Source organism: Nothobranchius furzeri, chromosome 12 (assembly GCF_043380555.1).
Source record: "Nothobranchius furzeri strain GRZ-AD chromosome 12, NfurGRZ-RIMD1, whole genome shotgun sequence".
NCBI lineage: Eukaryota > Metazoa > Chordata > Actinopteri > Cyprinodontiformes > Nothobranchiidae > Nothobranchius > Nothobranchius furzeri.
The window spans coordinates 52,863,393-52,876,910 of record NC_091752.1 but is presented as its reverse complement, the minus strand read 5'-3'; the positions used below and the strand labels follow the sequence as shown (position 1 = coordinate 52,876,910).

Sequence of the window (13,518 nt, the reverse complement as noted above, 5' to 3'; positions counted from 1 at the left end):
TTGTCTGATGGTCATTTTCTTTGCTCAGGTTAATACAAGTATGTAAAGTCGTATTTTGAGTTAGTTTGTGAGGCAATATTTATGCAAACATGATCATTTATTCTATTCTGTATTTCTTTTCAATTACAGTTTTCATCGCTTGTCAAATGAAGATTCCAAGAGTAAAAGGTCAACCCTACGCTGACTCCTGTATTATTTGGCAAATGTTTAGCTTGGTGTTTACTCAGAGTTGCTACACTCTGCAACAGGACACTACACTCCCTGTCTCAATTCTGCAATTATTTGCACACTTGTGTTCCACGCACTCGAAGCCTACTGCACTGTGTGAGTATTGAGATTGGGCCCAAGCATCTCAGCTCTAAAGCCGATATTCATCCGCGTACGTCCCACGTCACACAATCAGGAAGCAGAAAATCCATGTGTTAGGAAGTCGTTTTGGGCCACTGCTGTGAAAAAAAAGTGAGGCGCAAACCGGAAAAGCTTCTGCCAACGAATTATGAAAGAACAGATAACGCTCGAAACGCGCAGTTTTTCCTGATGTAAGAGGTGAGTCTTCTTTTTGTTTTGTTAGTTTTGGCGTTTACATCATCCTAGCGCTCAATGTTCTGTGACTTTTAAACAAACTGTGAAAATGCTGGCAGTGAAGGGCTTTTCTGATCAGGAAACGGCTGGCAGTGAATGAGTTTTAAAGGAAAATCAAGAGAACTGGTGTATTTCTGTCGAGTAAATGCAACTGCTGAGGAATGGATCGTTTGCAGCACTGAAGCAACAGTTCTGGAAAAAGGTTAGAGAACCATCAAGCTTCGTGGGTCTCATGCTGAGATTTGGATGCCTTTTGTCTTATTAATATGAGATCTGTCTCTAGATCAGATCATTCATTGGATGTAGAGTCTATATGAAGCTGATTGCAGGAAAAATCAGGCAAGACTGACTATGCTGTCATGTGACATACTGCCAAGTCTAAGATCAGATCAGTCAAAATGTGAATTCAGGTCATAGGAGTTGACTTGAATCTGGATTCATAATAAGTTCACATCAGACTTTATTTCAAATAAAAAAATAATCCTAGAGGGAAATTAATGTTGCTGTAACTCATTCTTGGGCCATGGCTTGTCCCATCGAACCCGGTTTCTAATTTAAATTAGCATTTTAGACCCGGGCCCTTTTAAAAGTGATTTATAATAAACCATGTACTCCTTGTATAGATTTCAATGAGGGAACAATACCTACCAAATCCTTTATATTTAGACAATAATTTGATGAACTTGTCCCCTTTGAAAGTTTTTTTTATTTGCACTTGCATTTCTGCGTTTCACCTCCTCTTGCACTGTTGTTTAGCTTCACACTTCTCTCTCGCATGTTCTTAATCTCATTTTCAAACTTCATTTTTAATTTACAGCAGCATCTCTATTTGTTCACCTGTTGGAAGTAAAGTGCAACATTTGGGACCTCAGCTGTATTTTCTGTTGCTGCACAGAGGGACTCGGTTCTTTTACAGTCAAACAGAAACAGATGAAAGCTCCATGAAGTAATATTGAAATACGATCAAAGGTGTTGGGAAATTAAAGTAGAAGCTGTGTAAATATGACGTCTTTATTTTCTCTCTTTATTTTAAGGCATATTACAAGTTGCTAGCACTGAGATCCATAATCATTCAATGCTGTCCTGGTTCAACTCTTGATCCACATTGAAACCTCATTGGAACCTCTGCAGCCCCTAGCAGTGATCTGGCTGGCAAATCACAGCTCTCTAGAGGGGTTTCAAACACATAGAAAGCTGTGATTGGTCCTTAATTGTGGGCCAATCATAGCGCTCTATCTGCTGTGTTAACCAATCATGGCGCTTTATCTGCTTTGTGGGCCAATCAGGGCCCTCTATTCGTCTGGAGGCCGGGATGATGCAACACAGTGAAACAAGATGGCGACAGCTCATTTGAAATATTTTTTAAATCAATTTTTGACTATTTGGACTTGGGCTTTATTAGAAGCAGGAGCAGACAGATGTATTAAAGTTATTTTGTTAGAAAAAAGGATGCATTTTCTTCAACTGCAGACCGCCTCATTTACTGAAATCTATTGCCGTGAGTATGTCACGTTGTTCGTTGTCCAGTAGCACGCGGAGATCGTTTGAACGACAGCGGTAGAACCCACCCCACGATTGAGAGCCGTCAATGGAGCATTACCAGACTAAATAACATATTAATTTAGTCTGGCTTGCCAGGCTAGTTTTATGATATATCAGGACTTGATGGGTTTTCTTCAAAAAACACATTTATTTATTCGACTTCTTGCCTCTGATTAGACAACAGCGACGTGACTCTTCTACTGACACAACATAGATGTTTTACCTCTACAAATAACACAAGCCTGAATGAGTTCTGTTCTGTTGTAGAATTGCTAATGCTAATAGTTAGCTTCCACTTGTGGATATGCACTCTACTCTCTCCTGGATGCTAAATAAACAACAGCGTTCCCTGTCACAAGCCAAGATTGGTGGGTCTATTAATGCTAATTTTATTATGTGATGTGCAACTGACCGGTTTTCTAATCCAACATTTTTTTACAAACTAAAAAAAGTAAAACATGGTTTCTTAGTGAACTTGGTATTTAATGTTTAATCCTCTAATCATGCTCATGCTTTAACAAGTAAAAGTATAGTAGAGGTTTACAAGTTTACTTACAATAATGAGTAGGATGAAGTAGATGAAATTGTAGAAGGAGTGTGCATCCATCACATAATACATGATCTCCACCCAGCCTTCTAAAGTAATCACCTTGAAGAAAATAGAGTAACAGATCACTCACAAACTTCTTTAAAGCACCACAGATCAACACATCATGACAAATACTGGATTTTAGCAAATATTCACATGTAGTTGGAATGTACCTGAAAAATTACTATCCAGGCATAGACTATGTTGTCAAAGTTAATGGCCCCTTTGTGCGGGTTACTGTTCCCAGTGTGGCACCGAGTGTAATACTGGTTCCAGTTGATGCACAGACCCAGTGCTTCACCAGCACCGCTGCCGTTGGCCACCATCTCAGGACTCAGACCCAAAGACTGTCTGTGCAGAGCATCTTCCTTATCCAGACAACAGACACGTCCTCCTTCACGCCTTGCTGGTACGTCAGAACATGACATGATGCCATTGTCTGAAGCGAGGGAGCAGATGAAGGGACGCTCATCATCTTCCTCTGGTCTGTAGTACGGAGCCGGAAGGGTCATACCGGAGGGGCTGGGGTAGGAATAAAATACTAAGTCAGTCAATGTTTAAATCAATAATCATAAATGTCGTAATTCAGGAGTTTCATAAAGATTTCAGCACCAAACAAGCAGGAAAAATGAAAAGGAGAAAGTTGACAGAGTGCTTTCATCTGAGCAAAACCCCTAAAGTATGATGAATAATGAAGAAAGTGAAAATGATCCAGAAAGTCCTGGGACTGGATCTCTCACTCAGACATGGATGTTCCTCTTTTTCAGTTTTACAGCAGTTTACGACACTCTCACTGGATGCTAGAGTATTTTTGGATTTGGGCTTAAATCTCTGTGTGTTTGAGCGTTTTGTTCAGTATGAACAAAAATAAGTTGATGATTTTGCTACAGCTGATACTGCACAGAGTTTCAAGGTATGTGACGACTTCAGAATGGAACTTTTATCAAAGGGGCCATATCATGGAACAATCCGCTTTTTGGAGCTTTTTACCATGTGGTATTAATTCCTCATGAGAAAACAATGTTTTTTGGGGGGGCTGCATTCATGCATTTTCCTGTTTCAGCTGCAAATTTAGAGTTTTACTTTGAAAATTCTGTAAAGAGTTAATGGAAACAAATCTCATCACCACACCCAGCTCCTCTCCCGGAAGCTAGTTTCTGATCTGATACCTGTTTCTGCTGGCCAGCACACGATAAGTGGCTTAAGCTGGATTTATACTTCTCCGTCAGCTCCAAAAGGGAGAGACACGCACGCACGGAAGGAGACATTTTGCCCTCATACTTCTGTCTTCTGGGGAGTGTGGCAAAGCAATTCCCCGCCAGGACAACAGAGGGCGTAGCGCTGTTCTGTGGTATCCTGTCATGCATCGGTCCAAGTGCGTTTATATTGTGTTTTTTTGTATATAAGAGACTTTTTAACACGGACAAATTTGTCTCTCATCCTCCTCCACCTCTTCATGCGCTCGCCACCTCTAAACCCACGTTTCCTGTCATTTCCGTCCACAAATAAAACGGTTGCTGCGCATCTTTTCACTCCCCCAGTCACGGGGGAATTAAACATTCCTATTTTTAGAGTTTCTTCGCGAGGTATTCTTCAAGCTGCTCCATGTCTGTCGCTAGTTATCCTCAGCTCTGTTTATGTTTTTGAGAGTGCAATGATGGCGGTGGAGACGACAGCGGTGCCCTGACCAATCACAAGCTTGCATTCTCCATCTCGACGGACGGATGTTTAGAAAAGAGAGCTCGGCTCTGTCCGTTCTTGCGAGGGCTTTCCAATAGGCCCGCAAGGACGTATAATGGCGTTGCGTGTCCCCGCACTGACGCAGATGCATGACTCAGGCTTTAGGCGACTATTGCCATGTAGCAGACTTGGTCCAGTGGTTCGATTGCTGGGCTTCCATGCAGTATTTCACATCCCGGTCCGAGCAGTAACTTATTTTTCTTCCTGTCTTTAGCTACATTTACCCGTATTATGTTTTCAACCCTTTCTTGGTAAACTGTTTAAAAATAAAGACTAATCTTATTTTTTTATACTTTATTTGGCCAGTGTGAGTCAATTTCCAAGCAGCATTTTAGTTGATTTGCTCTGCTTACCTCAGTAAAAGATAAATGACATCTCAGTAGGGCCAATGGCAACCTTTACACAGATTCAATACACACAAATCTATATTGAGCACAGTGTGTTTCAAAAGGACTTCTAAGTAAATATTTGGTCTAGTCTCCTTCAAGCAGAAATAACAGGGGAGTTCTGTCACTTGAAGCAATGACAGCTCAGCTATGGTGCCCCCCCACCCCCCCCCACCCCCCACCCCCCCCCGCCTCTATAGAAGATGCAGACCTCACTTGTCTTGGACTGTGATGGGCAAAGATAATCACAGCACATCAGCACACCAGTTCCTCAGCTGCAGTGTGTTCAGAGTTGTGGTTTTTTAATGAGTGCCAAGAAGTCGTGCCAGAGGGAAATCTGCACTGAACTTGGACACCAACTGTATATTTCACATTTTACGGTCAATGCCCACATCATTCTGGTGCCTTCTGAGTAAAGATGATGTATGTTAAGAGTTTTATTAGCATAGCTTTATTTATGTGTAGGCTGTAAGGAGATGCAGGAGAAAATAAATGAACCCAATGGGGAATTTCAAGATAAAACAAAACGAAAAACAAAAATAAATAAATAAATAAATAAATAAATAAAACTGAATTCATCACTCAGCTGGTCAACAAAGCCTAAAAATCATTAAAGGGTGTTTACGGTCATACAAAACATTCTTAATTAGCAGAGCCATTGCTGAGCATACACGTTAGAGCTAGAAGTGAAACCTCTGTTTCTTACTTTAGCAGAAATGTGTCAGGCAAAAGGTGAAAAAAAAACCATCCCAGCATTTATTCTGGTTCACTATCATTCACTTCAGGGAATGTACACATAAACATAATCAATACAAATATTATCAATTAATGTTTGAATGGTCTCAGTTTGGAGAAACAGCGAATTGTTCTGACCGGACTGATGAGCTAACAGCTAGTCATGCTAGTGCTAGATACCAAAAGGATTACTTTAATATTAAAGCAACGTCAATCCTGCACAAATCGTTGTGCGTTATTTGAGTGGTTTATAATTAGCATTTACATGAGAATATAATAATAATAATAATAATAATAATAATAATAATAATAATAATAATAATAATAATAATAATAATACATTTTATTTATAATGCACTTTACATTACAGAAGTAATCTCAAAGTGCTACAGAGCATAGGGGACAGGTATAAGGTACACAGCTAGTTAAAAACAGTTAATATTTCAGAATGCTACCAAGTAAAAACAGTCCCCAGAAATAGATAAAACCCATCTAAGAAGTTATTACAGTGTGTGTGTCTCTATATATATATGTGTATATATATATATATATATATATATATATATATATATATATATATATATATATATATATATATATATATATATATATATGGCTGCACGGTGACGCAGTGGTTAGCGCAGTTGCCTTACAGCAAGAAGGTTTTGGGTTCAAATCTTGCGTTTTGAAATTGCAGTAGAAACTAGCTGTTAGACAATCAAACCAGTCAGTCTGTTTCTCCAAAATAAAGCCAGTTTAAGTTTAGTCCCACATATATTCCAGTCAGGTTTGTTTTTTAAATATAAAAAGACTAATAACAAAATGTACGAACATTTTAATTTTGAGCATGCAGCAACGGGCTAGGAACACGATTCAATGGAACATCTGGAAGAACTGATCTGAGATGATTTGCATATAAACAAGGAAATGATTCGATTCTTTACATGGAGTGGGCAAACTAAACGTACTTGAACCAGCTACAACCTTAGTTGTGCGCTCTCTGCCTCTTGCTCCATTTCTCATTTTGTTTGTTCTCATTTTTCCCCAGATGCTTTTCATCTCTCCCTGATTTATACATCAAGACAAATATTGCTGATATACCCGTCTAATCTACTACAGGCACACATACACTGCAGCTGTAACGGCTTCCTGTCACAGTGGGATGGGCATTCATGAGAAGCTTACAAATTGTGCACTAATTTGCAACACAGCAAGAGTGAACTAAGTATGCCCTACACAGGAGTTACTGCCAAACAAAGGGTGCACTAAACAGAACCTCTCTCAAAAAAGATTGCTGAGTAAATTTCAAGTTCAATTCAGGTCTGAAAGAGAGAAAATGAGAAAATAAGTAGTGGAGCATGAATGAAGGTTGTTGCCCCCCCGCTGATGGCTTGGCATTGCACAGCGTGGCACGGCGCAACCTGGCATCACACTGAGAACACACCTGCCAATGGAGAGTGAGGTGGAGCTAAGGACTGAGAGATGAGTGCTGAGGGAAAAAGGATTTTCAGAGATACGAGGGACAGACTCGTCAGAAACACCCGATGGATAATCGGGGCTTATGCTAACAGGTTCAAAGACGTATGCTTGGTTTTAGAAGGGAATGAACATAAAAATGTCTGTGAAACCTCATTTAAATTCTGTTAGGTTTATACAAACGTATAGGCAGTGCATGAATGTGCACTGATATCCATAAATACTATGTCTGAAAGGAAGTTGGACAAAGCAGAATTATAACAAGGTTCTTTCTCCTCTAGTCATGTACATAAAAAAAACGCTGTCGTCCTCTTCATCTATTATAGCACGGACTTTGGCCGTATACACAAGTATATTATTACACTCCATGAACATTATTGTGAGACTAAAAGTGAATTTGCATTTATACTAATGCAACACCCATAGATCAGAAAACTAAATCTGACATCAGACAACACAAAGAATGTTTTTGATTCTAAGTGGCTAAGCTGCTCAAACTGGCCCCCCAAAAATTAGATGACTTATAAACACCCTTGGCAGTAGTAACTGCAACCAAGCACCAGGGGGCGATGGTGGCAGAGGGTTGCAGTTTCCCACCCAGTCTGTCGCAGTTGTTTTGTCCTTGGGCAGGACACTTCTCCCGCTTTGCCGGCTGGTGGTGGATGGAAGGATTGGTGGGAATTGATTGGAACTTTTTCATGGATGTCATTTATTTTATATATTTCTTATTTTTGCATTATAATTGATGTCATTAAAGCCATACTATGCAAATATTTGTATTTTTTAATTTATTTTTTTTTGAGCCAGTATGTGCTTAAATGACCCTTTACAATGTTAATGAAATGTCACTCAGAATAACACATTTGCAACTTCAGAGCGCAGGTGCTTTCTGTTTCACATACCTGGCACTGCAGTCTGGTCCTGCATGTTTTCTGCTTGTTTTAGATCATGAACACAGCTGATCTGTTTTATTTTTTTCTCTTTTTTTATTTCATTCAAAATAAAAACAAATAAAACATATAAACAATAAGAAATACATAAAACAAATCTAATTTGAACGAAAAGGAGCAGAATGAAGAAAAAACTTCGTATAATTTCTGCCCTCTTTTCCAGAAGAAATAATCAATTTATATACAATTTCCATTTGTCAGACACACACACAGATTCATTTAAAACCTTTTCCTGTTCTAAATTCCAGTGTGATCATGATCATTGATTTAATTTACATTTTCATAATTATTTAGCACACTCAATTTGGTGTTTGTTTGCTTTAGTGATGAACCACTTTTGCAGACACTAATGAAGGCCGAGGAGACATTTTAGCTGTTAGACTAAGGTGTTAAAAAGACAAACGCACAGCGAGGAGATATGTTTTCCTTTTGGTTATTAGGAAGCGCTGAAAGCCAGCCAAAATATTTTGTGCCTTTAACAAAGAGTCCAGCAGTGTGTTTGTTCTTCTTCACTTCTTGAATCTGATTAGAACAGAAGCCTGATTTATGCTTCTTCGTCTGCGTCAGTGCGGAAACACGCAACGCCACTATCCGTCCTTGCGTAGAGCTCCGGCAGGCACGCAAGTACGTACAGAATCGAGCCCACTTTTTTAAACATCCGTCGAATGAGACGGATTACGCAAGCTTGTGATTGGTCAGGACGCCGCTGTTGTTTACAGCGCTGCCATTGCAAAGAGAGCCGAGGATAACTAGCGGAAGACACGGAGAAGCTTGAAGAATACCTCGTGAAAAAACTTTAAAAATAAGAACGTTTAATCCTCCCGTGACTGGAGGAGTGAAAAGATGTGCAGCAAGCATTTTTTTGTGGATGGAAATGACAGGAAACGTGGGTTTAGAGGTGGGGAGCGCATGAAGCGGTGGGAGAATGAGAGACAAATATGTCCCTGTTAAAAGTCTCTTATATACACAAAAAACACAATATAAACAAACGATCTCGGACCGATACATGACAGGATACCACAGAACATCGCCACACCCTCTGTGGTCCTGTCAGGCAATTGCTTTGCAACACTCTCCAGGAGACGGAGAAGTGTAAGAGCAAAACGCTTCCGTCAATCCGTGCGTGTCTGTCGCTTGCAGAGCTGACGGAGAAGCATAAACCAGGCTAGAGTGTGATGTGTTGTTTTGGTGTGCCTATGTTCAACCAGTGTATTTAGTAAATAGTAAGCAAGTTAATTTTATTTATTTAGCACTCATCGCAGACATAGAATCACAAAGGGCTTCACATTGATCAACACAAAATAAAACATAAAATCGTAATGATCTTAAAACTGAAATTTAATAAAATCAGAAAAATTAAGTGATAAAATATAAAATTTCATAAAACAGATTAAAGATTATTACACATTTTAGTTAAAAATAAGAAAATAGAAGGTTTAGGTAAAAGCAGCTTTAAATAAAAGGGTCTTTAGCTGTTTTTAAAGGTGTCCAGACTGTCAATGCTACGTAAGGATAAAGGAAGATCATTCCAAAGTCGGGGTGCAACAGTCTGGAAGGAGCGATCACCTCGGCTTTTATATCTTGACTTTGGAACTTCTAGAAGGTTCTGGTGTGTAGACCTGAGGGCTTGGGTTGGAGCATAAGGCTTTAACAGTTCAGTAATATAGGGAGGAGCTTGACCATGTAGAGACCTGAAAATTATAATCAGGACTCTAAAATGAACTCTAAAGTTAACGGGTAACCAGTGCAGAGACATTAGAATAGGAGTGATGTGAGCTCTTCTCTTTGCTCCGAATGGTAAATGGCCTGTATTTGATATAGCGCCTTCTAGAGTCCTGGGACCCCCCAAGGCGCTTTACAACACAATCATTCACCCTTTCACACACATTCACATGCTGGTGGGGGGGAGCTACAATGTAGCCACAGCTGCCCTGGGGCGCAATGACAGAAGCGAGGCTGCCGAGCACGAGCGCCGCTGGTCCCTCTTACCAGGCGCACAGATAGGGTGGGGGACGGGGGGATCTGCCCCACCCCCCCACCCCCGATTCAGATCGACCCCGTTCCGTCTCCGCACTAAGGCCAGAAAGAAAACAAAATCGGAGGTTAAGCGCTTGAAGCTCCTTTTTCCAGTTACACTGAATGCAGCATGACGTAAACAAACACCGACACCAGAGGCACAAAGGTGGTTTCTGCTAGGATGCAGGATGAAGCGAAAAAGGCAAGCAACGATTACTGCGTATTCAAAAAAGACCAACAGTGTAAGTAGGCGGGACCGATCTGTGTGTTTATGCATGTTGGTTATAATTTCAGTACATTGTTGTCAGTGTTGGGACTTACTCGTTAAAAGCGCCAAAGCCTCATTGCTGACTTTAACAAGTCTCATCTACAAATATGATCCTTCATGAAGTTACTACTTTACATCAGAAGATAGTGGAGATGTGGAACCTTCAGGCTGAGCAAAGTTTGGGAGATCTGAGTTTGAAAAACGCCTCCCGCCGTGAGGCTCGAAATCGGGGAGAGGAGGAGATGTGCGCAGCATGAAGAGCACAAATATTAGATAAAGTGTATAATTGCTGGCAGGTCTGGTCTTTGTTGACTGATCACTTAAACGATAAAAACACGGCTAACGTGACAGACGTAGCGACAATGTAAAAAAAAAAAAAGCCGTAAAAAGGGGCAAATGCCGATGCGTTATGTATAGAAGTCAAAGTGTGCCACATAATTATAAAAATAAAAAGTTAACTATAAAATTTAAAAAGAGCTTCATTTATGTATATATAAATTAAAACTTTCCAAATATAATGAACATTTCTAAATAACGTAAAAATACGAAGGAACATCTGTTGGTCAGGCTGAAAAGTTTGGGAACTACTGCTCAAAGTGATATGTGAATATCGTTTTTCTTATTATATTATATGTGCAGTTTTCTAGGGCTTTTATGTTTTCTGTAAAGATTGGTACGCTTAAAATCATTTACTGGTTTGCATAAAGCATGAGGTTTTGGTTAGTAATTGATTGGGAGAATAACAAATGACTGATTTGGATAGTGTTGATCAGCCAGAGCTTTGTTGCCAGCGTTCCACTGCATAATGGCTTCTAACTCTTATATAAAAGTGTTAGTTATTTCGTAAAACATTGGATGAAATGACAAAAACTGACTGAGCTCTAGTTAAGGCTCTTGCAATAGTTTGTTTGTGCATGTGTAATTGCGTGTGTGTGTGTGTGTATATTGGGGGCTGCACGACTTAATTTTTTTTAAAGTCGACAGTCAAGTAATCGAGTCGACTTTGACTAGTCATTGATGACGTCATACATCTGAAGCAGCATGGGGTGGGGGGTCGGTAGGTTCGTTGGAGTTTTTGACTATTAAAATTGCACCCACATTTTCAAAGTTAAACACATCTCTTTTAACAACGGTAGTTTCTGCATCTATACTGCTCCGCTTCAGCCCTCTCCCCCCTCCCCCTGCGCAGCGGCCGCAAACTCACTGATGCGCCTGCAGCCTCTCAGAGTTGCTGCTGCTCTAAACATTAAAATAATTATTTCATTTTCTGTTCCTCACTTCTGATTACCCTCAATGGTGTCTGTTTGTTGCAACCACCAGGTACAAAAACTAACTTGTTTTTATTTGACTATTTTTCTGTCCTGTCTGTTTATTATCTTCCTGCATCTCCTCTCAATCCCAAAGAGAAACTGCTACCTGGGTTCATTTATATTCACCTTATGAGTTACCTTTGAACTGCAGTTCTAAAAGATCTACCGACCGCAAAAACAGTGGAGTGCCGCTGCTCGTCGGCTGCATCAGTGAGGTGCGTCACCGGAGGACAAAACAGGTGATGTGCTCTGCTCCACAGCAGCGAAACGCATCAGGCACAAACAAAAGACAGAAAACATAAAAGGAAATGAGCCGACATGAACGATGGCGTGTTGAATTTGTTTTTGAGGTGGCGACACCTGATTTGATAATGTTACTGTAGCCGTGCTCAGGACGCAGATGTCTGGAGCGCGTCAACGATCAGAGCTTTGCATGCGCAAGCTGGTTAAGGTTAGGATGGGGGTGAGAGGAAGGTTAAATTGCAAGAGGGAAAATGTCACAATTTCATTAAATGTCCGTTTTACCGCGGGTGTCTCGTCACCTGCTGTCTTTTCCGAGGACTGCATCTTGTCGGTCATTATCACGTGACAGCGACTAGTCGATGAAAAGCCTAAAAAGTCACTACAGCGCAGTGAAGTTGACTAGTCGACTAGTTCATACAACCCCTAGTGTATATGTGTTTGGAGGAGGGTACATTGGAACTTTGTCCCCCCAGTCTGAAAATCCTATCTGCGTGCCTCCGACCACCACCAGCAGGCAAGGGGGGTTAAATGTCTTGCCCAAAGACACAACAACAGCGACAAACTGAGCGGGGCTCGAACCTGCAACCTTCCGATTACAGGGCAAGCACTTAACTCCTGTGCCACTGTCACCCCTGCCTTGGTCCAGAGTTCTGGACCAACTGAAGGTGGTTAAGTGCTTTTTGTTAAAACATGAAGAGTGTGTTACAGTAATCTAGACAGGAGGAGATAAAGGCATGGAGAAGCATTTCAAGTTCATGTTTAAAGCAGACTGTTGTACGAATACACACAATGACTTATTTTCCTGAATCAATATTTCTGTAAAGCTTATATTTAAAAATTTAATTTAAATGTTTGCATGATTATTTCTTCTTATTTCTTTCTTATTTAAATTTTTATACTTTTTTCATCCAGGGCGAGCAGCAAATTAAGAATTTTATTGTATGGGAAAATGCGTTTCTACTGTTCAGATGACAATAAAGGCTTCTTGAATCTTTTATTTTTATATTTAATTCCACAAGTCTGGTATTAATCAGGCCCGGGTGTGGTTGGTAATCTCCAAATCTAGATCATGTGGTTAATCACAAGTTATGGTTTAACTTCAATGACTTTTTCGACTTAAGTTTAACTCAGAAAAAGCTAAAACAGAATAAATTCGTAGGGAGTGAATATTCTTTACGGTGCACTGTGTATAAGGACGCTTATCAGACTTGTTAAAAAAATCTAAAACTATGAGATCGATACTGATGAAAACAAATTATTAGGTGAAGTAGGAGGGTATAAAACTGAGTAGAAAATGCTGCAGCTAATGGCCTCAAGACTCTTAGCCCACTCCATTATCACTCCTTAAACATAAGCCTGTTACTTAGCATAATAGTCCTCAAGCACCAGCACCTTTCTAATGAAGCACTCCAGCCCCATTGATTATCCAAAATGATAGGATTAAATAACAAGCTGCGAAGGTCTCATTGTGAGATGAGTGCAAACATTCAAAAACACAAATCAAAAGTAGGAGTGCATGCCGTCACGCACAGTAGAACTAAGGAAAATACTTTTTTAAACTGACCCTCGTCTTTCATCACATCCATGATGAATGAAGAAAAGTGATCAAGTAAAGAGCACATCATAAAGTACTTTTGAGAGGAAGCATTAGTTCGGTCTTGTACTTCTAGACGGAGAACAT

General features: G+C 40.1%; 1 protein-coding gene across 3 annotated transcripts in view; it reads right to left on the bottom strand.

Moving 5' to 3' along the window:
* cacna1ia (calcium voltage-gated channel subunit alpha1 Ia) overlaps positions 1-13,518 on the bottom strand; it is a 378,911-nt gene that overhangs the window by 120,857 nt on the left and 244,536 nt on the right. For all 3 annotated transcript variants that reach the window (XM_054750503.2, XM_054750504.2, XM_054750505.2), the window contains exons 7-8: positions 2,887-3,235; positions 2,681-2,773 (exon numbers count right to left, since the gene is read on the bottom strand). In XM_054750503.2, the coding sequence (XP_054606478.2) occupies positions 2,681-2,773; positions 2,887-3,235 (442 nt within the window). The remainder of the gene's footprint in view (positions 1-2,680; positions 2,774-2,886; positions 3,236-13,518) is intronic.